We start from the raw sequence: 26774 nt of genomic DNA, 5'->3' as shown, positions 1-26774 counted from the left end.
CAGCAGAGAGGGAGAGCAGGAGGCTCAGGTAGCCTGCAGAATTGTTGGTGGCTGAAAATTAAAGCAGTTACACTGATCTGAAATTTGGGAGCAGAAGCATCTAAAGATAGATAAGTTTTCCCCCTTAACTCAATGCTAACAAAACCTGACTCCGGCTTATGTGGTGCTACTGGCTGTATTTAATACATCAGTCAGTTGAGAAATAATTTATATGGTGTTATACCAACGGGGTGTTTTCACACTCAGAGTTACTAAAGTCAGAATAATTTTGAATTCCAAAAACATCCAGGCTGAGCACTGATCAGAATTACAGACCTGCATGTGTGCATGTGGAGCACAGGCAGTGAGAGGCTTGGAGAAGGGGAGCTTATCTTCAGAGCACGGGAGACCGGTTCATCCAGTGAATAGTTCAGTGTTTATGTGCCCTGGCCCCGCCCCTACAGGGTTGGAAGAAAGAAAGACCTAAGTTAAGGTCATAATGAGGGAGAGGGAGAGAGGACCCATGTGAAACTATTGCTAAAATAGAACCAACCTCCTCTAGCACTGTTTATGTCTGGATATCAGAAGACAAAGATGTCTGGGGTAAAACTCAGGTTTTGAACCTATGTTCTTGAGTATGGTGAGTATCAGTGAAACTGCAGAATGGTGAAGAGGAAGGAGTGTGTAGAGAGAGTAGATGAGCTGTGATGGTAGGATTGTGGCCAGTCAAGGCTTGGGCTGGACTGCAGGCTGTGTGTGTGCCTAGAGCTTGTGGCTAAGGGACAGCTGGGAGCAGAGCAGAACTGAAACTTAGGCTGTGGAAGATGGCCTGCCATTCCTGTTTGTGTAGAGTTTGGCTTACAAGCTTCAACTGTATAATTTTATTGTGATGCTAAATATGTCAGTACACATTGCCAAAGAATTTGTTTGTTGCTTGAGTATTTTACAGTTATGGGATACATTCGAACTGTTGAAACTGTTTGCAAGTACTTAAATCCTAAAGACATCATGATGCTAAACAGGAGATGTTCTGTATTCATTAGAGTGACGGGTTTAAGCAAATGGTTTGGAGGAGGTTGGTTTCTTTTCAATCTCATATATATAATTTTTTACATTATATGGACATGTGTAAAAATTTCACCTATATATCAAGATCATGCAAATACTATGTGTTTTGTTTGAATAATTCACTCTTTATGAAGTGAATTAGTTGAGTTTTAATGATATACGTTGTAATTAAGTGTCCAGAATTAACTACATTATCTGCCGAATCCATGGCAGCGTTGGGTCGAGGATGCTCCTTGAATATTAGTGTGCATACACTTTGGAAACTTGTCACCGTGTGGAAGAAAGGGTAGAGATTTTAGAACTGGCAGTCCTTGAAGATGAGACTCTGCCTTTCTTGAGGAAGCAATTTGCCCACCGGAATCTACAAACTCTGGTTTGGAATTCATCTTCTGAAGTCAAATTCGATTATCTTTTTAAGATTTTTTAGACTAAACATAAATTGTTTTATTTTGTCAGGCAAGATCTTGCTTTATAGCCCAGGCTGGCCTTAAACTAGAAACTCTCTTGCCTTAGCATCACAAGTTATAGGAGTACAGGCATGTACCAGGCCTATACACAAAAATTTAAATATGCCAATTCCAGATTTTGGGTTAAGATTCAGAAGTGTCTCATGAATTTCAAGAAAACATCTCATCCTTGGAGATAATCTGCTATCCAGTTGTCATTCAAGGAATTCCCCATCAGTGACAGCTGCTGCTGTCCAGTGCCCAGAGAGTAGCACTGTTCAAAGGCCATCAGTCCCCCCTGTATACGGTGTGTCCTAACATCATTTGCAAATTCTTTTAACAAATTCTGGTCTAGAGAGTAAAAACTGCAAAGATTGTAAAGAGAACAGTTATCTTTCATCTAGTACTTCAAATTATTAAAATTTTATCCCATTTTGTGAAAGTATGTACTTAAGAGTAACTTGGAGACTTGGTATTGTAAGGTGAAGGCTACTCTGTTATTCCAAGAACAAAGACATTCTCTGGCAAGGAGTAGTTGTCAATGCCAGAGAGTTAACATTGATACAGTATTATTATCTGCTCTAGTACTTCAGTAATGCTCCACCATTTGTCCCAATAGTGTTGTTTAAAGCAAAAGAATACTAACAGTAGAAGTAGCAACAGTAGAAATGGAGAGAGGGGAGAAGTACTCTGGGTCTGGCCTGGTCACACACTACACTCAGTTAAGTCTCTGGCTGTTGCAACCTTGATACATCTGTCTGTCTCATTTGTTACCTCGATGGATTGGAAAGTTTATTTTGAAGAATATTCATTAGTTTATATTTATTTAATATTATTCTTGATTAGGTTTTTGAACTTTTGGCCAAAATAGTATCAAAGTATTGTGTCCTTGCAAAACACCTTATATTTTAGTGGGAGTAGTATAGTGGCTCCCTTCTGTAATCCTAGCATTCAGGAAGGAGAGGTAGGAGGATTAGCCTCAAGTTTGAGGACAGCCTAGGCTACCGTGTGAATCAGTTTTTCCTTTGTGGCTGTTGTTTGATGCATAAAGTTCCGTTCTCCTCATTCCTTTCACTCATATAACAGTTTCTAAGATTCTTGACAATGAAGCATATGGGATCAGGGCAGATGGGTCTGTGCCCACTAAGACCTCGTCATCCTAGGCACAGGAGGCAAAGGCACCACAGCTTTCCTTCTGTAGCTCCTGCTGGGATTTTACCCTGCCCCTTCCCTGTAGGGGCAGTAAATTAAAGCTGAACCATTTCTGAACTCTATTAGAGACTTAGTGCTCATAAATTTGAACTGTAATCACTCATAAACACAGTAAACTCTGCCACTGACTGGAAGTGCACTTCTATATTTCTGTAGTGAGATTACTTGTGACCTTGCAGATATCTGAGTCTAGATGATTACAGTGGATAGTTCTTCCACTAAACCACTGTGGATTTGAACATTTTGCTTCTTTACCCAAAATTTCTATATTCTTGCTAAGAACCATTTTTTTTTTTGTATTAGAGTTAGCTAAGGTCTGTTGTTGGTGAGTATCTAAGTCTGAGTGAGGGAAAGTGTGAACAAGCACAGACTGCTGTTGACTAGGAGATAGATTTACCCCTTTTCTCTAGGACTAAAGTGTGTGAAGTACAGTTTTATTACTGAGTGGAATTTTTATGTGCACTCCCCCCCCCCCCAAGTGGGTCTTGGGCAGAGTTGTGCAGAATTAAAACTGCAGATGCTCAGTCTGTTGGCTGGCAGAGGTTTGCTTTCTTCTTTTAACCCTTTATACCCTTTCCTTTCTGTCCCCTCCCATTAGCTTTCTTTTTTATTTATTGTATTGAAAAGGGGAGTAAAAATACTTTATGATACAAGTGAAGATTTACATGGAAAATATTTTAGATAAACATGTTAAAATTGACAATTTTCATGGAAAATTAAGGAGTAAAGTGATAGACATGTAAAACATTGCTAAATTAATTGAAATATGAGATAGAAACATTTTATGTTAGAATTGAAGATTATCATGGAAAATTTTATATAGATATAATAATGGTAGGCGTAAAAGTATTCATAAGTTGATTAAAAGTAGAATTATAAACATTTTCTGATAAACTTGAAGATTTACATGGAAAATATTTCTGATAAAGTTGAATATATAGAAAAACATGTTAAAATTAAAGATTATTATGAAAATTATTTAGATAAAATGATAGGCATAAAGATAACTCTAAGTTGATTAAAAGTGAAATTATAAACATTTTCAGATAACATTCAAGATTTACATGGAAAATATTTCTGGTAAAATACAAGAAATAAATAGACAAACATGTTAAAATTGAATATTTCTAAAGATTATTTATTTATTTATTATATATAAGTACACTGTAGCTGTCTTCAGACACACCAGAAGAGGGCATCCAATTTCATTACAGATGGTTGTGAGCCACCATGTAGTTTCTGGGATTTGAACTCATGACCTCTGGAAGATCAGTCAGTGCTCTTAACTGCTGAGCCATCTCTCTAGCTCCAAAATTGACTATTTCATGGAAAATTTTACATAAAGAATGGTTGATGTAAAAGCTTTTTCTAAATTAATTGAAGGTGGAAATAGAAATATTTGTGATAAAATCAAAGATATACATTGAAAACATTTCTGATAAAATAGAGGAAGTATATAGAAAGACATATTAAAATTGAAGATTATCATGAAAAATAATGTAGATAAAATGGTAGACATAAAAAATTACTAAATTAATTAAAAGGGGAATTACAAATATTTTCTGATAGAATTGAAGATTTACATGAGAAATATTTCATTAGTCTATGTCTTTTTATTGGGGAGTTGAGCCCATTGTTGTTAAGAGATACTAGGGAATAGTGACTGTTGCTTCCTGTTATTTTTCATATTATTTTCATGTTTGTGTGGGTATCTTCTTTTGGGTTTGTTGGAAGAAGATTACTTTCTTGCTTTTTCTAGGGTGTTGTTTCCATTCTTGTGTTGGCATTTTCCATCAATTATCCTTTGTAGGGCTGGATTTGTGGACAGATATTGTGTAAATTTGGTTTTATCATGGAATATCTTGGTTTCTCCATCTATGATGATTGAGAGTTTTGCTGGGTATAGTAGCCTGGGCTGGCATTTGTGTTCTCTTACGGTCTGTATGAGGTCCGCCCAGGATCTTCTAGCTTTCATCATCTCTGGTGAGAAGTCTGGTGTGATTCTGATAGGTCTGCCTTTATAAGTTACTTGCCCTTTTCCCCTTTCTGCTTTAATATTCTTTCTTTGTTCAGTGAATTTGGTGTTTTGATTATTATGTGCTGGGAGGACTTTCTGTTCTGGTCCAGTCTGTTTGGAGTTCTGAAGGCTTCTTGTATGTTCATGGGCATCTCTTTCTCTAGGTTAGGGAGGTTTTCTTCTACAATTTTGTTGAAGATTTTGTCTTAGGGTCTTCAACTTTCCTTAGGAGAGGTGGGCGTTTGTTGCATCCTCTAGGGGGTGGGCACAGCTGCACCAGCCCCCCACCCAGAGAGAAAGCACACTCACAAGGCTGATCTTGCTGACCTTGCTGCCTGGCTTTTCCTTTATGCATGTCAGTCATAGGGGAGACATCCTACATGAAGCTTCAGCAAAGCTTTGTAGATGTTATACAGAAAGCAATGGTGTTAAACTGTTAAAAAAAAGTTGTGTTTTTCAGATACTAACCTTGTTTCTGGGACAGTTAACCTTTCTGTAAAAAAGTTTAATGGAAGAGAAGCTAGTTAAATAAGCAGACATGATGGCTTCTTCTTGCAGTAGGAGGTAATTAACACAGAACTCACAAGTGGACACTACACAGAGAGTGAGTGACTCTGGCTCAAACTCCTTCTCTCGAGGAGGATCAGGGATCTGTGAGGTGGTGGTGAAAATGGATGGCTCCAAGGGAATAGCACATATGTGACACTTAGGAGAGCTCCAGACACAACAGACACACATGAACTCTGAGGCGGTGGCAGCATGCACAAGGCCTGGCCTGCATAGGCCCCAGCACTAAGAAGGGGAAGTAGACACAACGCCCTCCCTTACCTTTTATTGGTTTATTTTATTTATTTGGTTTTTGGAGTTAGGATCTTTCTACGTAGCCCTGGATGTCCTGAAACTCATTATGTAGGCTGGCCTCGAACTCACAGGAATCCACCTGCCTCTGCCATATGAGTGCTGGGACTGATGGCGTGTGTGAACAAGCGCAGTCCAAGAAGCTGTTTGCAGCTGCAATAGGTTCATGCTGAGGAAGTTTTTTCCAATAGACTGTGGTTGGGGAATTAACCGCACTCCAGGGCAGGTCCTGTGCCCAGGAGTAGCTGGCCAGAATTCTCTGCTGGTGTGTGTGAGTTCATATGCTTTTTATTAGTTTTGTCTTTTACTTGTATTATTTTTGTTTGATTTTTTTTGGGGGGGGGGAGAGAGAAAGACCATGCTATGCATAAGGAAGCAGGAGAAGAAAAACATGATATTGTATGAAAAATACTTAGGAATAAAATTATGATACATTTTTATGATTTTTTTTGAGTAACTGGAGTGTTATTCAAATTTAGTTTTAAAATCTTGCTGGTCTGGTGTCAGAGCCTTTGATGACTCCAGGTGTTAGAAGGGCTGGAGAACATGAGCTCCGAGCAGCCTCACGTGCTCCTGGACTAGGAGTCTTTGCTGACTGCACCTTAAAGGCCTTAGTCACACACATTGCAGCAAAGTCACATCCCTTTAGTACCTTGTTCTATATTTAGCTCATATTTATATGAATGTTTCTATCATATGAAAGTCTTCATTAAGAAAAAGACTATTATTGACTTGACCTTTTTGAAGAACTTTAAAAGAAGTAGCACCTGAAAAAGGATTTACACGCTCCACCTGATGGAACACACTGCAGGAGGATTGCTGTGAGTTCACGCTCAGTCTTGCTTACTGCGTGACAGCCTGCCTCCGCCAACAAAGGAAACAACAGTTTCCTAAATGACAGAAAGTATGTGTTCTAGAAGTAGAAGTATAGAATACATGGATATCGTCTAACTTGGAAACTAGAGCAGTTTCCATTTTGTTTAACATTTTTGTGCTGTGATATTTTTGAGGAAAAGTGGCCTGCACTGTTTTGTTTTCCAGCCATTGACCTGAAGAGCGGCTCCGGGGAGGTGTACCAAGGTCCCGCAAAGGGCTCTGCCGATACGACCATCATCATTTCCGATGAGGATTTCATGGAAGTGGTCATGGGCAAGCTTGACCCACAGAAGGTAATGTTATTAACATTTTTATTTACGAAGTTTATACTTAATATTCTGATTAGCAAGTTATATTTTTAAAAATTACTATTTCAGTTAATACTTTTCAAAAGAGTTTTTAGGGGGTCTAATTCCTGTTTACCATTTACTAAAACAGTACAAATCCCATGCTAGGCACTTTGAATGACAGTTTATGTGATTGATATAAGTTGAGTATTCCTAAGTGTTTGAGCTTTCAGTTAGTGAAATTTTGAGATATTTGAATAGATTTACTGGCTTAGGATCCATAACCCAAAAATTAGAAATCTGAAATTCTCCAAAATTAAAAACAAAACAAAATGTGATTTGACTTTCTCAGGAGGTTTTAGTTTGTGAAACATCTTAGAAGTCAGGGTCTTGTATTTGTGACCTTCAGCCAGTAATAAAGCATTACTAACTCAGTGAAAATCTAGAACTAGGATATTTGACTAATATTCACTGTGTCCTGAAGTTGACACATTCCAAGGAATGTTAGTGGAAATCATCATTAAGTCAGGAGTGTCTTCCGTGACTGTTGTTAATATTATCCTGAAACTGTTAACCTGTTTTCAAACAAAATTGAAGTAGCTAATATAGTAATTTACATGGAGGAGAAAAATCTTATTTTTCGTTTGTAGTTATATTGCTTGGTGTTCCAATCTTGTTATCTGGTCCTTACAGTGAATAGGCTCAGAGAAGTGTTTGAATGCACAGGTATTAAGAAACGACTTCCACGTAGTAGCAAACTCATGAGATGAAAGAATTGAAGAAAACCTGATTAAAAGCTCTTCACTTACTTATATGCTATACAGAATACCTGTTTATAAAATATCTCAAAAGTTAGAAACTGTCCGAGCAATGCATCTGTTACTCAGTTCCTGTGAGACCCACCACAGAGAGAATTGGGAACAGCAATAAAAACAACCCAGGCTGGTGTTTCCTTTCCCAGCATACACAGTTAGGGGGCTTTGGGTGCATGCATCCCCGACAGGAGAGGGGGAGTGTAACACCTTGTGGGGCTCCTGCCTCAGCTGCTCCACCACAGTATGGTATGACAAAAAGCAAGTGAATATGACCGTGTCTCTCCTAACGAAACACTTGAACTTGTACCAGTGTCAGTCAGGTGGCAGGAGCTTCAGGCCTTCTGCACTGTCACAGCAGCCTGTCCCTCAGAGAGCCTGCCCCATTGTTACCATATAGTGTGCTGTCTAGACCACATCTATCTGAACTGCTTGAGTTCCCCAACTCTTGAACAGTAAGTCTTTGACTTTAGGATGTTATACCACCCAAGCACTAGTATTGATGGTCAAAAGAATCTACGGGAACCTGTGGTACCAAACTCAAAATTACATAATGAACCAATATCCCAAGAGCCATTTTCAGGAGAAATTTTGTTTCTAAGAAGGCATCCTCTTAGTAGTCATAGTGCTACGTACTCTCCTATGTAGCATAAGCCTCCACGTATGGTCACATGTGAGGAACAAGTGCTGTACTTGGATACCTCCTCACCATGGCAAGTCTCCAGTAACAGGGCTAGAGAGCCGAGTGGTGGAGAACACGCCTCTCTTGGAGAGGATCCAGGCCCAGTTTCCAGCACTCACATCAGGTGGCTCATGGCTCTAGTGCCAAGGAACTGATGCCCTCTGACCTCTTTGAGCACCTGTGCACATGAACTCATGCAGGTATACACACATATATACACAATAAACCAACCAATCAATCTTTTAAATAAGAGAGCTCAAAAGATCATGGTCGAATGAAATTAGGAAGATGTGCAGGAAATAAATGAGATATTCCGCAAAGAGGAAGAAATCTTGGAAAACAAAAAGCTCAATAAGATAAAAACTTTAGTCAAAAGCCCTAACTAGATCAAGTACAAAAAAGAATTTTAGTTTGAAGATAGGTCTTTCAAAGTGTCACAATCAGACATAGAGGAAAAAATAATCAAGAAACTCAGTGTGTATGAAACACCATGAAAATATCAGATGGCTGTATCAGTGTACTTAGGAGTTAAGGTTACAGACATAGAAACTATTCAGTGCGTCTGTGGTTAAAAACTTCCCTGATTTTGGGCAAGACATGGGCATCCAGATCCAGGACTCAGAGGTCCTGTCGATTGTGTTCAGGAGAGACACTCACTGCAGCACAGTCAGACTGTCAGAGTACATACAACACAAACGAGGGTTCTTTAAACCTAAGGACAGGAGAAATCACAGGTATAGCGCACCAGCCCCATTAGACCGACACAGAGGTGTGCGTAGAAATACTCCGGAGCAGGAGCATTTCAATGTGGAAAAGAAATAACTGCTAGTGAAGGTTACGATATCAAGTCAAGCTCTCCTTCAGATGTAAGCAGCACTGAAGGAGGTCGAAGACTATCTCAGCAGCACCTAAGAGTAGAAAGGAGGTAATGCCAGGAGTTAGCAAAGCGTGAATCCTATTAGAGCAGACATATGACAGAGGAACAACAGTGTCGGTACAGTCAGCCACCAAACTATAAATGGTAGAAAGGAAAACATGAGCAAAAAATTCAAAACTACCACCAACATTAATCTGTAACTCTCCATAGTAACCAAATGTAAATGGTTGTACTTCACCAACTCAAGGATATGCAGGGGTTCAAAAATGCAACAGATTCATTTTACTGAGTAAAGTCCCCCCTGAACTGAAAGAAAAATGGAAAGCCGACATTGCAGAGTGAACAGGAGTGGCAAGTGGGAATGCGCGGGGTTGTATTTGTATCTGAGAAAGGAGACAGACAAAACCAGACAAAGCTTGCTGTACAATGACCGAAGATCAGTTCATCACAGATGAGGGACGATTATAAAGGAATGTGTACCTAATATTGGAGCACTGAGTTTTAAAAACCAAACACAGACTAAAAGAAATATAGGCTTTAACACAGTAAATAATGGGACAGTTCTCTGCCCCATATAACAGTGAGGAGATAGATCATTCATTCAAAACAAGTGAGAGTTAAACTCTATTATACATCAATGGCTTAACATTACAGACCATCCAACAGGTACAGAATACACGTTCTATCTATCAGCATGGTGTAACTTTCTCTAGAATAGACCACCTATTGAGCTACAAAGCAAACGTTAATCATCAGTAATATTCCTTAAAGTGAAACCCCAGGCCCAGAAGGCTGTGCTCCTGAGTGTTCCACAGTTTTTAAACAAGAGCTAGCAGCAGTGCTTGCCGGGACAGCAGTCCCTCCCACTTGGTTGATTAGGATCGCTCTGTTACTGAGACATGACAAGGACACACTTGCATCATAGATAGACAGACTAGCTCTCTACAAAAACACTAGCAAGGCAAACTCAACAGCCTGTGTATGTATCTGAGTGAGCAGACAGACAGACATAGACACAGACTCACAGATATGCGCGCGCACACACATAGCCAAGGGAAGTTATTCACCATAATCACATTTATTTTATTCACAGGCATGCAAGGATAATGATTCAACATATGCTAAATGTCATATGGTCATATCAAGAGAATGAAGGGAAAATCATATGACCAGCCCTATAAATGCACTAGAAAAGTATTTGGTAAAATTCAATATACCTTTCATGATATGAATCCTAACAAATTAGATAGAGAAGGAACAAACTTGAGCACAATAAAGGATGATTGTGACAGCCCCGCAGGTGACCTGACACAGAGTGAGGAGAGCTGAAGCATTAGAGCCCGGGGCAGTTCCAGGAGGCTGCTCCCCCAACCCCTCAGCGTTAGCAGAACACCGGGGCACCAGAAGGAGGTGAAGACATGCTCCTAACAAGATGGAAGGAGGAGGATAGCAGACACTGACACGGGAGGGAGACTCCATGGACCTCAGCCCTACACAAGCAACTGCAGGCAACTGAGGGATGCTGAGAGACAGAGAGCTACTCTAACCCCGGGAAGAGCCCCAAATCGATTATCCAACACCAAGTGGGCAGCCTGAAAACATACATACAAGTGACATTATATGGACTGAGCAGGCTGTATTTATATATTTAAGAATAGACTCTGTGTGTGTGTTTGTGTGCATATAATAACAGAGACAGAGAGAGAGAGAGAGAGAGAGAGAGAGAGAGAGAGAGAGAGAGAGACAGAGAGAGAGAGAGAGAGAGAGAGAGAGAGAGAGAGAGAGAGCAAAAGGTATGCATGGGAAGGGTAGAGGGAGGGAAGGGAAGGGAAGGGAAGAAATGATGTAATTATATTTTACTTTCAAAACCATTTTACAAAAAGACATAGAAGACAGGAGAAAGCTAAAATACTCATTTTTGCAGATAATGTTTTTAAATGTAGAAAAACCTAGATTCTATCAAGAGATTTAGAAATGTTAAAATGTGGAGGGGTTAAGAATTCATTTAACACGCCAGCATGTTAAATGAATATACTCATTTATATACTCTACCATATACCACCTTTCACATTATTTAACTCATATAACAAGGGTGTATTACTTTATGCTGCTGTCCTGAGTTTTTGGAGAGAGATGTAGGGGCTGGAGCTTCAGGAGGTTTAGTGGTTTGCCCAGGTTCATGTTGCTAGTAAGTGGCAGGGCCTGGGCTCACCTGGTCTTCCCATACTGTTACCTATCACCACAGTGCGGTACTGTTGTATTTTGACATTATATGTGGCCACTGTGTGGTGCAGATGTAATTAGCATCTTCAGTTCGCTTTTCAAGTTCTGAGTAGAATAGTTGTATGAAGAAGGAATGTGGTGTAGTCTTTTATTTATGCAGTCTCAAATCCTCATGTAATAACAGAGTAAAGCCAGAGTGCAGATGCCAACAGAGTCACCAAGCCCGTCAAGTCAGAGAACTCAGCCTGTGATTTTTCTAAACGTGTGGGGTCTTTTTTCTTAGATAGCTAAAATTATGTGTGCAATCTATAACTGTTAAATTCTTGTAGCGAGACTGAAACTGCCTTCCTCGTCCGGTTACTAACTCACCCGCTGTCAGCCTGAACAACTGTCCTTTTGAAAAAGAGGGGCAGTGTAAGGTTAACTGTTGCTGCTCTTCCCCTCCTGCTTTCCAGGCCTTCTTCAGTGGCAAACTGAAGGCCAGGGGGAACATCATGCTGAGCCAGAAACTACAGATGATTCTTAAAGACTACGCCAAGCTCTGAAGGACCCACTGTGTGCTGCTAAAGAAATGAGAATAATTAACTGCTGTCCGCCCAGCTGTGCTCCAGCATTCTGCGAAGTGATCCACGGTAACGTGCAGCAGAAATCGCTGAACGTTTTCAGATTCAGATAACTTTCAGATTTTCATTTTCTACTAATTTTTCACATATTATTTTTACAAGGAACTGTAATCTAGCTAGCAAATAATGGTTCTGTTCATAGATCTGTATCTTAATAAAAAAAAAAATCAACCAAGTCTGGTGCCTTTAGACTTTGTAATAGCATTCGTATGTTGAAAGGAAAACTGAATGAATAAAAGCCACGTTACCACTTATCTTCCTTACTGTGCTTCTCTGCATTCAGCCCCTGTATTTCATGAATTTCCCAGGATGTCCTCATTTTCTACTGTTAGGATAGTGCGGTGCCCAAGAACAGAGTCTTTGTGCTCTCAAGTAATTCTTTGATCCCCCTCTGCTTGAAATTTTATTTTCACTGTATTTTTAAATCCACCAAAAATAGTACGTTTGTTTGTTTCATCAGTAGCCTGGACTCCTATAGTCTCCAGCAGGGGGCTACACAGCTGTGTCCCCGCACTTGCTTTGAGGCCCTGTGCCTGGGACTGTGCTTGGGTGGCTTGTCTGCAAAGGCAAAGGACGAGGGGATGGTCAGGCTGAGGTGGAGGAGCTGCAGTTTTGTTGCACTCGGAATTCCCTTTGCTAACTCTTTGCAAATTAGGCCTTGCAATGGAGAGTTCCTGGGCACAGTGCTGACAGGGAGTGCTCAGCGGCTCTGCTCCTGTCTGGGAAAGTGGGCTGGGTACAAAAGGTTACATAGCCTCTGCTTCTCTTTGAAGGCAGCGCTGAAGCTGGGATAGCCCTTAAGTGGTATCCTGAGGCAGCTAATAATTACTCTCTGCCTTGAAGAGGGGCTTGACGTTGAGCCAAGCAGCAAGGGACTTCCTGGAGTAGGCTTGCAGTCTTGTTTTCCCTGCAGCTGAGGAAGTGGGTCCTTCAAAATTAACCTTAGGGCAGAGTGATCCACTCTTCCAATTTAATTTTAATAAAACAAAAGCTGTCCTTCACTGTTGGTCTTTATGATACTAAATTCCTGCTCATGATGAGCTTGGGGAAGCTTGAAGCTCAGTAATATCCCAGTAGAAGTCACTTATCAAGTCACATGCCACTGTTCATTAATGAAAGTGTTGGTTGTATACCCTAGATGCTCTATCCTTCTCTTAAGGAAGTTGTGTTTTGGTTATTCTATCTCTCTGTCAGTCTTATAGGTCAGAGAACTACTAATGTCCAGATAAGAAAGCATATTATTAGTCTTATGTTTTCTCACAGATACCTTACTAATTTCTGTCAGTTCTGTTACATTGACAATTAAGGTTAACTAGCATAATAATAGCTAAAGTGACCCTGAGAACAAGAATGAATCTACAGACGAGAATGCCCATAACATAGCAGAGCTATATAGCTTGAGTAACAGAACACCACGATACATAGGTGAATGGAAATTAAGAGAGAGCTCAGCATATAATCCACATCATATGACCAACTAACCTTTAATGAGATCTCCATGATCCTGCTACAACTGAAAGTGGGGAGGTGTGCTTTTTTGGAGGGGGGAATATGAATTTATGTGTACAGAAATATGCCTTCCTTATATTATACACAAAAATCAACTCAAAATGGAGCAAAATTCTAAACGTTCAAAACTAAGAAAATGGGGAAGATTTCAGGCTTTATTGCATGCACTGATCTTTCTATAGAGGCCTTAAGAGGCATGCTCACCAAACAAACACTAGACAAATGGGATTATACAAGAGTCAGAAACATCTGTACAGCAAATCAACAGTAAAAAGACAACCTATAGAGTGAAAGAAAAATCGTTTTACATTTGTCATCTGTCGAGACTTATCCAGAAATAAAACGAACTGAAAAACCGAACAGCATAATAATAATAATAATAATAATAAACCAATTTAAAATATGGTAGTGAACCGAACGGATAAAAAATGACATGTAAATGGCTAACAAGTAATGAGAAAATATTCAGGTTCACCAACTATCAGGGAATTGCAAATGAAAACCACAGTAAATTAGCGTCTTACCTCAGCAAGAATGACTACCACCAAGTAAATTCCAGCAGATGGTCGTAAGGATGCTAAGGGGACAAATGCACTTGGAACAGACATACATAAGTCAAGATGGACAGCTGGAGAGCCAGTCTAAAGTGAAATGTAGAACTGCCATGCGATTCTCCATGTTTACTACCTGGTATGCAAATGAGACAAAAATCATCAAAATGAGAGCCGCTCTCCCAGTTTATTACAGCGTTGCCCACAGTGGCTAACATATGAAATCAGCTAGATGCTGTCAGTGGATGGTGACCAAAAGGTGACTTTATATATGTGAATATATATATGTGTATATATATTCACACATTCACATGTATTTTAATTTATTCATATATACTCACATATAATATTTGCATTCATACACATTCATATATATTAATATTGTGCTATGAAAAGAGTGACTGATAGCCTGTCATTTGCAGCAGCCAAATGGTCCAGCATTATGTCATTTTGTTAAGTGGAGTAAGCCAGGCACACATAGAGGAATGGCACACATAACATCCTTCCCCTTGTTTGTAGGAATAATAAGCTGATCATACAGAAGAACTGAGTAGAATACTGGTTGTTAGAGTCAGAAGGGCAGAGGAAGGAGGACAGAAAGTTCTTAATTAAGGGGTACCAAAAGAAGAGGAATGTTTCACTTTTCTACCAGAGTAGGGTACTGCTCTCTAATTTCAAAATTACTATGTGAGCTCACGTTTGTAAAACACACACACACACACACACACACACACACACACACACACACACACACTGCTAGATTAAGCATGTAGATAAGAGTTCTGATTCTCAGAACCTACTATGTAAACACTGGGTGGGTGTGGCAGTTGTCTGTAGTTCCATCCTAGGGGTGGATATGGATCCCCAGAGCAAGCTGACTGGTGAGACTAGTGTTATGGGGAAACTCTGGGTCTGCCTGCGAGACCTTTGCCTCATTCAGCAAGGAGCAACAACATACAGGAATGATTCTTGACAACTTGGAGCTACCACATGTACACACACACACATACACACACACACACACACACACACACACAGAGTTGTACAATGAAACATTGCTGTTTTTAGAGATAGTATACAGTGCATATAAGTGCAAAGTTATTATAATGTACCCCATAAAACTCATATAAATATATCCCAACAAAACCAAAACAGAAATACCACAATATGACACCTTCTTATCACAGTTAGAGTGGATACTGTTCCTGAAAATGTGATACAAATGAGGAAGACACTTGCACAGTAACGTGGTCCCCGGAATAAGAGGAAGACTGGGAGGTTAGAGAGACGTCTGATATGTACGGTTCCTTTTTGGCTCAGTACACACCATACACCAGTCTGTCTCTGTCTCTCTGTGGTTCTTGCTGCCTGTCTGTCTGTCTATCTGCCGCATCCCTCCCTCTCCTGCTAAAGAGCACACACTGGCCTACTGGGGTGGGTCAAGCCAGGCAAGAACAGAGCACGTCCCCTTATACTTCAGGTCCCAGCTTCATTTGGGGATATTTGTTCTTTTTCATTTTAGACTGTGTGTGTGTGTGTGTACTCGCACATGTGTTTGAGGAGACTAAAGAAACATGTGGGAACCTGTGGAGATGGTTGTGGGTCTTCCACAAGAGCATCAAAACTTCTTAACCACTGAACCACCTCTCTGGCTTCCCATATTGCTTCCTAAATAGCATTTTTAAAGATCACGAATAGTTTTTTTTTTTTCCTTTTTTTTGGTCTTTTTTTTATTCGATATATTTTTTATTTACATTTCAAATGATTTCCCCTTTCCTAGCCCCCCCCTCCCCGAAAGTCCTGTAAGCCCCCTTCTATCCCCCTGTCCTCCCACCCACCCCTTCCCACTTCCCCGGTCTGGTTTTGCTGAATACTGCTTCACTGAGTCTTTCCAGAACAAGGGGCCACTCCTCCTTTCTTCTTGTACCTCATTTGATGTGTGGATTATGTTTTGGGTATTCCAGTTTTCTAGGTTAATATCTACTTATTAGTGAGTGCATACCATGATTCACCTTTTGAGTCTGGGTTACCTCACTTAGTATGATATTCTCTAGCTCCATCCATTTGCCTAAGAATTTCATGAATTCATTGTTTCTAATGGCTGAATAGTACTCCATTGTGTAGATATACCACATTTTTTGCATCCACTCTTCTGTATAGCGTATGCTCTAAGATCAAGAATTGACAAATGGGACCTCATAAAATTACAAAGTTTCTGTAAGGAAAGGACACCATCAAGAGGACAAATCGGCAACCAACAAATTGGGAAAAGATCTTCACCAATCCTACATCAGATAGAGGGCTAATATCCAATATATATAAAGAACTCAAGAAGTTAAAGACTCCAGAAAACCAAACAACCCTATTAAAAAATGGGGTACAGAGTTAAAGAATTCTCACCTGAAGAACTTAGGATGGCAGATAAGCATCTTAAAAAATGCTCAACTTCATTAGTCATTAGGGAAATGCAAATCAAAACAACCCTGAGATTTCATCTTACACCAGTCAGAATGGCTAAGATTAAAAATTCAGGAGACAGCAGGTGTTGGAGAGGGTGTGGAGAAAGAGGAACACTCCTCCACTGCTGGTGGGGTTGCAAATTGGTACAACCCCTCTGGAAATCAGTCTGGCGGTTCCTCCGAAAACTGGGCACCTCACTTCCAGAAGATCCTGCTATACCACTCCTGGGCATATACCCAGAGGATTCCCCACCATGTAATAAGGACACATGCTCTACTATGTTCATAGCAGCCCTATTTGTAATTGCCAGATGCTAAATAGCATTTTTTAAGATCACGAATAGTTTTATTTGACTGAATATTTAATTAAGCCAATGTATCTTATAACAGAGATTTACATAAGAATAAGAAAAGCATCATACTTTAAATAGCTGATAACATTCAGCTATTTATTCAGTGAATAAATGGATTATTCAATGAATAAGTCCAATTTTATTGTACTTCTTTATTTTACTTCTTTTTATTGGTATTTCAAGGTCATTACCACTACTAGAAAGTTTGTATCTTATAAGCAAATTAGAAATTATTACTCTAAATCCAGAGTAGCTTCCCAGGTTACTAATTGGAATTTTAGAGTTAGTGAATTAAATATATATTTCCTCAGACATGAACTATCTGTTCTTAGATTTTTTTCTTAGAACTGACAAACTTTTAAAAGAAAAATCATGTTTGCAAATGGTGCTTTAATTCTGAGAAGTGCAATGTTGTGGGTGTGCTGGTTAAGAGTTGAGAGACAGGGCAAGGACAAGGCCTTCCATTGTATTTGTTCTAAGCATTTCTTTCTGTTTTTCTCTCTTTCTTTTCCTTTCTGTGCACCATTTATGGGTGCGGTGACCTGGGAGGCTAAAAAGTATATCTCAGCTTCTAGAACTAAAGTAACTGTTTTTAGTTGCCATGTGAATTCTAGGAATCTGTAGAAATTTTTTTTAATGTATTCTTTTGGATATTTTCTTTATTTGTATTTCAAATGTTATACACTTTCCCACTGTCCCCCCTCCCAGAAACCCCCTATCCCATCCTCCCTCTCCCTGCTTCTATGAGGGTGTTCCTCCACCCAACCCCACTCCCACTGCCCCGCCCTCAATTCCCCTACTCTGGGGCATCTGTCAAGCCTTCATAGGACCAAGGAGCTCTCCTCCCGTTGATGCCAGCTGAGGCAATCCTCTGCTACATTAGCAGCTGGAGCCATGTGTACTCCTTGGTTGGTGGCTTAGTCCCTGGGAGCTCTGGGGGATCTGGCTGGTGGATATTGTTGTTCTTAGGAGGTTGCAAACCCCTTAAGCTCCTTCAGTCCTTTCTCTAACTCCTCCATTAGGAACCCCATGCTCAGTCCAATAGTTGGCTGTAAGGATCTGCCTCTGTATTTGTAAGGCTCTGGCAGGGCCTCTCAGGAGACAGTTGTATCAGGCTCCTTTCAGCAAGCATTTCTTGGCATCCACAATAGTGTTGGGGTTTGGTGACTGTATATGGGATGAATCCCCAGGTGGGACAGTCTCTGGATGACCTTTCCTTTAGTCTCCACTCTATATTTTATCACCATATTTACTCCTGTGAATATTTTGTTCCTCTTCTCAGAAGAACTGAAGCACCTGCACTTTGGTCTTCCTTGTTTTTGAGCTTCATGTGATCTGTGAGTTGTATCTTGGGTATTCCGAACTTTTGGGCTAATATCCACTTATCAGTGAGTGCATACCATGTGTGTTATTTTGTGATTGGATTACCTCACTCAGGATGATATTTTCTAGTTCCATCCATTTGCCTAAAGATTTTATGAATTCATGGTTTTGTTTTTCTTTTGGATTCAGTTTTTTCAAGACAGGGTTTCTCTGTATAGCCCTGGCTGTCCTGGAGCTTACTCTGTAGACCAGGCTGGCCTCAAACTCAGAAATCTGCCTGCCTCTGCCTCCCAGAGGGCTGGGATTACAGGCGTGCGCCACCACTGCCCAGTGAATTCATCGTTTTTAATAGCTGAGTAGTCCTCCATTGTGTAATTGTACCACATTTTCTGTATCCATTCCCCTGTTGAAGGACATATGGGTTCTTTCCAGCTTCTGACTATTATAAGTAAGGCTGCTATGAACACAGTGAAGCATGTGTCCTTATTACATGTTGGAGTATCTTCTGGGTATATGCCCAGGAGTGGTATAGCTGGGTCCTCAGGTAGTACTATGTCTAATTTGCAGAGGAGCCACCAAACTGATTTCCAGAGTGATTTTACCAGCTTGCAATCCCACCAGCAATGGAAGAGTGTTCCTCTCTTTCCACATCCTCACCAGCATCTGTTGTCACCTGAGTCTTTGATTTTAGCCATTATGACTGGCATGAGGTGGAATCTCAGGGTTGTTTTGATATACATTTCCCTGATAACTAAGAATGTTGAACATTTCTTTAGGTGCTTCTCAGCCATTCTATATTCCTCAGTTGAAAATTCTGTTTATCTCTGTACCTCATTTTTTTTTATAATAGGGTTATTTGGTTTTCTGGAGTCTACCTTCTTGATTTCTTTGTATATATTAGATATTAACCTTCTATTGGATGTAGGATTGGTAAAGATCTTTTCCCAATCTGTTGGTTGTTGTTTTGTCCTATTGAGAGGAAATATTCCCCTGTGCCCATGTGTTTGAGACTCCCACTTTCTCCTCTCTAAGTTTCAGTGTATCTGGTTTTTTATGTGGAGGTCCTTGATCCACTTGGACTTGAGCTTTGTACAGGGAGATAAGAATGGGTCAATTTGTATTATTCTACATGCTGACTGCCAGTTAAACCAGCACCATTTGTTAAAAATGCTGCCTTTTTCAACCCTACAAGATGGTTTTAGCTCCTTTCTCAAAGATCAAGTAACCATAGGTGCATGGGTTCATTTTGGGGTCTTTAATTCTATTCCATTGATCTTCCTGCCTCTTTCTGTACCAATACCATACAGTTTTTATCACTATTGCTCTATAATACAGCTTGATATCAGGGATGGTGATTCTGCCAGAAGTTCTTTTATTTTTGAGAATAGTTTTCGATATCCTAGGTTTTTTGTTATTCTAAATGAATTTGCAAATTGCTTTTTCTAACTCTATGAAGAATTGATTTGTATTTTCATGGGGATTGCATTGAATCTGTAGATTGCTTTAGGCAAAATGGCCATTTTTACTATATTAATCCTGTCAATCCATGAGCATGGGAGATCTTTCCATCTTCTGAGATCTTCTTCGATTTCTTTCTTCAGAGACTTGAAGTTCTTGTCATACAGATCTTAACACTTGCTTTGTTAAAGTCACACCAAGGTATTTTATATTACTTGTGACTATTGTGAAGGGTGTTATTTCCCTAATTTCTTTCTCAACCTGTTTATCCTTTGAGTAGAGGAAGGCTACTGATTTGTTTGAGTTAATTTTATATCCATCAACTTTGCTGAAGTTGTTTATCAGCTGTAGGGGTTCTCTGGTGGAACTCTGTTCTAAGCATTTCAAGCAGTATTTACAAACATGGTGTCCCATCTTAATATTGCCCTGGGTGGGTTGGGGGGGACCATTGGAAAATGTAGGCATTTATTTATATTACTATTCATAATAGTAGCAAAATTACAATTATGAAGTAACAATAAAATGATTTTATGATTGGGGGTCACTTCAACATGAGGAAGTGTATTAAACGGTCCCAGCATTAGGAAGGTTGAGAATCACTGATCTTTTTTTTTTTCTATATTCTTTGTTTACATTCCAAAAGCTTTCCCCTTTCCTGGTTCCCCCACTCCCCATCGGTCTCATAAGTCCTCTTCCATCTGCCCATTTCCCAATTTAACTGAAACATGAAATGGGAGACCACCAGTGATATGCATCCACTCCGGCTGTAGAAGGTTCTTCACGTTTGACACTCTTAATTCCTGGCTTACCTTATAAAGTAAAAATGCAGTATCCACATGGCTAGTACTTTCTCTATGTATTAAGGATCCATTAAGCTCACATTTATGACATATCACAGGTGTTCCTCTTCCAGATCTTCACCCTTCTCATTGCATACTCAAACCAGTATGTTTGGTAGTTTTGTGATAAAACTCTTGTACCTGACAAAGGAAAAAAAAAAACCTCTCCTGGTTTTAATTCTGTTATCACTGCTATAAAATAACACAAAAAGACCCAAGGGATAGTCTGTTAACCTCAAGTTCTGTGTGAAAGCTCATTTTCATCTTCTTTACCTGTTTTACAATGAGATTATAATGTTACAAATCCTGAGCTGCTGTGGCTTTATCATTTAGACATCAAAACGTTTAAGGTTCTGAAGATGAAGAGATGCTCTGAGGTTGCCAGCACTGTCTATTCCTCTATAAAGAAGAAGCAATGTATAGCTGTGTACAGCTGTGTTCTGTAGTGAATGGCTAAAGGAATAATGCTGCCACTCATTAAGAGAGGGAATGAAACCATGGAAAGCTCAGAAATCTGGACAACCACCAAGTAAGAGACACTTAATACCCTGGAACCTACCATCCCAGGGCTAAAATCTGCACAAGTGAGTGTCCCTTTTCAGGGGCAAGGGTGAAAAAGGGAATTCAAACAAAGGGCATCAGGATGGGTATTAGCAACCACAGCTACTGGAAGGTGTATGCAGTGGCTTGGCCTAATGGTGTTTATATTCTAATGCTAATTTGGGGTCCCCAAAACTGGTTGCCCCAGAGATGAGAGAGTCTACAGCAGCTAAGTGACCCTGCCCCCCAGTTAATTGTGATTCATAATTAAAGATGCCAACAGCCAATAGCTGGGCAGAAGAGACATAGGTGGGATTTAAGTTTCCTGGGCTTGGGACCACAAGGAAGAAGAACAGGCAGCAGGGAGAAGGAGAAGACACCATGGGCAAGCTGGGCCATCGATACGTGGCCATGTCGGCTGGGAGTAAAGAGTAGCCAGATGGAGGATAGTAAATAGTAATAACTCGTGGTTATGGATAGGAAAGTATATTCTAATAGCATGGAGGTTAGGCAGTTGCACAGCTACTGTGCTTGTTTAGGGCTTATAATAAATGTAAAGACTGTGAGCATGATTTTTTTGTTTTTTTGTTTTTGTTTTAAAAATCTGGGAACTCAACTAATGGAGGGTAGAAACCCTGGATCAGGATTTCAAATATTTATTACTATAAATATAGGCTCTCCAGGCTTATATTCTACTTGATAATCAACTATAAAGGGAAATTTGGCATCATTCCCCATGGTTCCCCTGTAGTAAGGACAAAAAGCTCAATTTGGATTATGCTAGAACATGCTAGCCCTGAACATTCTCATCTCCAGGAGCCCAGATGCTGTACAAGGGCTCAATGAGTAGCTTTCTCCGAGAACCCAGCTGGGTCTAACAGAGTGGCTGGGACCTAATGGGTGCCCTACATTCTTGGAGCTGCATTTTGCAATATGGCAGTGAATTTAGGGTACCACCTTCAAGAACCATATTGGCGTGTCTGTTGACTCCCCGAGACCAAACATCAGGATAGCTTTGTACAGACTCATGCCTGTGCCCGGAATGAAAATGAAATGTCTGTAGAGTTCCTCAACTATCTCCCCATGAAGGCACACTCAGCTGCCTGCTTTTGAAGGCCAAGAAAGGAAAACCCATGATTACCAGCTCTGACGCTCCCAAAGGAGTGTGTGAAAGAGACAGTAAACATCTCTGAGGCTCTGGCTATTGTCCTACCCCCAGCCATACAAGTCTAAGTGAGGGAACACTACAACTTTGTCCAACTTTAGCCAAGGTCCTACTTTTAATTGTCCATTAAAGCTGAAGAAGACTGTAGGTGAATTTCCTGGCTACTGATGTATCTCTAGGTGTGCATGGCCAAAGGCCTCCCAGGGAAGAATTTTGCTAAATCCAGCTAACATCCCATTCCTGAGCATGCTTGAACTACTGAAGCATCAGAGAGAAATTCTGTACTTCCTGCTGCTATTGTATCTGCACAGTTATATCTGCTGCCCTGCCCTCATGCTGTCTCAGTATGAACCAGCATCAGGATTGGGTGTGAACACTGTAGAGGGGATACACCTCCTCTTTCTCTTTCCATGTAGCAGTTGAGCTCATACAACTGACTGGTTACCAGTACCTGCATCAGTTCCATTTCTACTTCTGGTGTGGAGGCCAGACGCTCTTGCTAGTAGTAGAACTTATGGATACAGTTCTGAAGGAAACCTCTATTGCCTCATAGGGACCACAACTCATATTTTATAAATAGCTACACAGTGAAACAACGTACTGAAAAGCAATTGAGTAAGCAAACAAGCAAGAAGGGAACATTTGGGACATTATGGAGGGAATAAAACAGCAAATATTTGAGATACCTAAAGATCAACATGGGTAGGAAAATTACATTAAGAACAGAGAAAATGGTGTCAGGAGAGATTGCTCAATGGTTAAGAGCACTGGCTGCTCTTCTAGAGGACCTGGGTTTAATTCCTAGCACCCACATTGGCAACTCCTAACCATCTGTAACTCATGTTTCAGGGGATCTAATACCCTCATAAAGATATAGAAGATGATGACTTACTCTGTAGAGTTTATATTTGCATGTACAAGTGCTCACATCCCCACTAATATGGACACTCATAACATAGTACCAATAAAAATACTGAAGGAAGTTCTACATCTAAAGTAAAAAACCATATAACTAGTACAAACCATAAATCCAATTTGAAGAGAATACATAAAAGAGAAAAGAATCAGAATCATTCATCATTATATACAATAAACTATTGGATCACAAAAGTGAATAAGGAAGAGAAAGACATTTGAAATTATTGGAGGTAAACTAAGACAAAGATGGAAAGAAGACATACCTATTAATAAGAACCTGGGATATAAATGGAATAGTTTATGTCATTAAAGATACAAACTAGAAGAATGGAATAAAAAAATTAACACTCAACAACATACTATCTCAAGGAAATTCACTTCAGCAGTCATGACTGACAGAAGAATGGAAAACAGTATTAAAAATGTGAACATAAAGTGTATAAGTATAGCTATACTTATATCTCATAAGGCAAGAGTTTATGATGAAGCTGGAAGAAAAGACAAATGGGTCATTATACACACACACACACACACACACACACACACACACACACACATATAAATATATGAATATGATCAAGGGTCCAATTCAACAAAAATCATTGTAAACCTTTATCTAATTAATGTTGGAGTATCCAATCTTAGAAAACAAATAAATGCCTATAGACCTGTTAGTTAAAATTTACATATTATTTTATGTATTGTTATGATTACAATACTCTAAAATGAAGAAGATTATAGAGGAATTTTAATCCTGCAACTTGGCTGCTCTGTCAAGAATCACATTGAAAGTTATGATCAAGCCAGAATATAGACACATCTTTAGTACATACCTTGAATCCTTAACAGTGAAGGTAAGGTTAGTTGGTAGAAGAAAGCAGCCATATTGAAAGTAACATTGAATTGAGGGGCAGACAAAGTGACAAATTAGAGAAATAGTTGACAGAATGAGTCAGAGACAGGATATGCACATGAGCATGGCAGAGGAAGAGAGGCTACTTAAGAGCAGTGAAAGAAAAAAAAATGAGTGGTGCAGAGTGTACGGCAGTATTAACAGGAAAGTTTTACAGAGACAAATTACAGAGAGAACAAGCTAGACATAAGTGGAGACAGGGCAAACCAGAGAATGAGAAGGGGTCAGAAGATTAGAAGACATTGCCGAAGTTATTATGAGGCCAAACAGAACAATTCAGTCAGAAGCTGAGAAAAATCCAGATTGAGTCAGTCAGTTTGGAAGATGAGATTTTACAGCGGCTAGAAGCGTCCAGGCCTAGGCCTAGGGATAGTTAGACAGAAACGGACGCGCTCTAGGCTCAGCCCGAGTCTTGTATTTGACATTTGGGTATGACTCTCATCACTTCATGTGAGGAAATAAGCGTGGCACTTTCAAATATAAAAACAAAAGAAATTTCAGAATGATAAAAATTCCTGGTGCCTGGTAGTACATTTTTGAATGTACAATAGGTAATCAAGGAAATTAGAATGCAAATGAAAGAATTTTTAGAAATATAAAATGGAAATTAATATCAAGAGTAAAAGATACAAAAAGAAACTTTATAACAAGAGTACTTATATATAAAATTGAAGAACTGAAGTAAATAAAATTATCATCATGGATAAATGAAACATAAAATTCATTGAAGATTTATGTTTAGTTGGAAATAGAAAAATTATCATAAAAGAAATAAATGAAAGAGACTAAAAGGACCAAAGACAAATAAAATAAATTGATTCTATGAAAAGATAAATAAAATTGGCAAATATTTAGCTAGACTGACAAATAAGAAAACCATGTCCTAAATAAATAATATTAAGATGAAAAATGAGATATTATAATCAATACAGAAAACAGAGTTTATTATGGAAAACTATGTGATAATACTTTGTAAAATCAAAAAGGAATGGAAGAATTTTCTAAATATTGATTATCTGTTAAACTTGAATCATGATGATACAAAGAATCTAAATATACCTATAACTAGTAATGAAACTGAGTCAGTAATTAAAAGTCTCCCAGGAAAGAAAAGTTCAGGATCACAAAAGTTCATGGCTGGCTTTTACCATACTTTAAGAGAAGAATCATTGCTGTTTTTCTCAAAGTATTAAATGTGGGGGAACCCTTCTAAGCTTATGGTATAAAGCAAGCATTCTGTTACTTAAACTGGAGTAGAACATAAAAAAAGGAAACTATATGCCAACAAGTATGAGATTAATAGATGTAAAAATTCTTAACAAAACATTAGCATATCATAACTAACAGCACACCATATTGGTCATACCCAATGGCCAAATTACTTTCAGGGATATAAGATGGTTTAATATATGAAAACCAATGTAAGTGTGGTTCCTTTTTCAGTAAAATGAAGTATAAAAAGGTATATCATATTCTGAATGGATGCAGAAAATTATTTGTTAAATTTCAACATTCCTTATTAAATCTTTAAACAAATTATGAAATAAAAAGTCGCTTGTTCTCAAAAGAACAAAGCTATATATGGACAATCCTGGCTAAAGCACTATGCCGACTGAGGAAAAGCTGACAGAGTTTGTGTAAGAGACAGAGCAGCAGAGTGGGGTTAACTCTCACTGTTCTCATTCAGGATAGTGGTAGAGGTTTGAGTTAGAGCAATTTCCCAAGAGAAAGAAATAAACAACAAGCAAATAAGATGGAAAGAACTAAAATTACCATCTGTACTTACTAAAAACGTCAACCAAAACAAATGACAGGAATGAATGAATTTAGTAAAGTTATGTGAAACAAAGCCAGCACACAAGTTATTAGCTTTGCTTTATAGAGTCAGGGACTTTCTGAAAAAGAGATCATAAAAGCATTCCCATTTAAATAGCTACTGAAGGATCCCAAGAAACACTTTTAAGTTACTAAATGAAAGATGTATACCATGAAAATTATAACATATGGAAGAAAGAAAGTGAAGACAATATAAAGATGGAATGGTATTCTAAGTTTATGGATTGGAAGAAGATTAATGTTCATATACTCACAGCAATTCAAGTACTCAATATATTCCCATTCCAGTAAAAATGACATTTTCACCAGCCTAGAAAAATTGATCCACGAATTCACAAGGAAACAAAATGGACCATGAATAGACAAAGTAATATTTACCAAAAAAGAAGAAAATTGGAGTCATCACTGAATGCTATATAGCCATAGCAATCAAAATGTTATGATACTAGCATAAAAACAGACACGCAGATCAACAGAATATGGATCCCCGAAACAGAGACATGTATTTACAGCCAGCAAATTCTTACCAAAGATGCTAGAAACATGCATTGGAGATAGGGCATGATATTGGATAGATTCAATAAATGGAGCTGTGAAAATAGGTGTCCATAAAAATGAAATCTGACCCCATCTCTAGCTCTACATGGAAGTCAGTTCAAAGTGGACAAACAGGAAGCATGAAACTATGAGTGGAAAACTTAGGGGAAACATTGAAAATGTTGGGATAGGCAGTGCTTTTCTGAATAAGATCCTCTAAAATGTGACAGAAAAGAAACACAAAATCTGACAAAGGCTTGATAGAAAGCTTCTCCACAGCAAACAATCAAAATGGTAAGGAGATGAACAATAAATAGTACCTTGTAACTGTTCATCGACACATGTCTAGTTTCCAGGATATGTATATGAGCATGAAAACTTAATAAAATACAAGGGATTCAATATGAAATGGG

General features: G+C 39.1%; 1 protein-coding gene across 1 annotated transcript in view; it reads left to right on the top strand.

Moving 5' to 3' along the window:
- The window catches only part of Hsd17b4 (hydroxysteroid 17-beta dehydrogenase 4), a 73392-nt gene extending 61178 nt beyond the window's left edge, over positions 1–12214 (top strand). Inside the window, exons 23-24 of the mRNA XM_052155590.1 lie at positions 6622–6749; positions 11793–12214. Of these exons, the coding sequence (XP_052011550.1) occupies positions 6622–6749; positions 11793–11882 (218 nt within the window). The 3' untranslated portion in view covers positions 11883–12214. The remainder of the gene's footprint in view (positions 1–6621; positions 6750–11792) is intronic.
- Positions 12215–26774: the final 14560 nt, after the last annotated feature.

This window comes from Apodemus sylvaticus, chromosome 13, assembly GCF_947179515.1.
Source record: "Apodemus sylvaticus chromosome 13, mApoSyl1.1, whole genome shotgun sequence".
Lineage (NCBI taxonomy): Eukaryota > Metazoa > Chordata > Mammalia > Rodentia > Muridae > Apodemus > Apodemus sylvaticus.
Note: the sequence above shows the minus strand (reverse complement) of the source record. Positions and strands in the feature narration are given on the sequence as shown.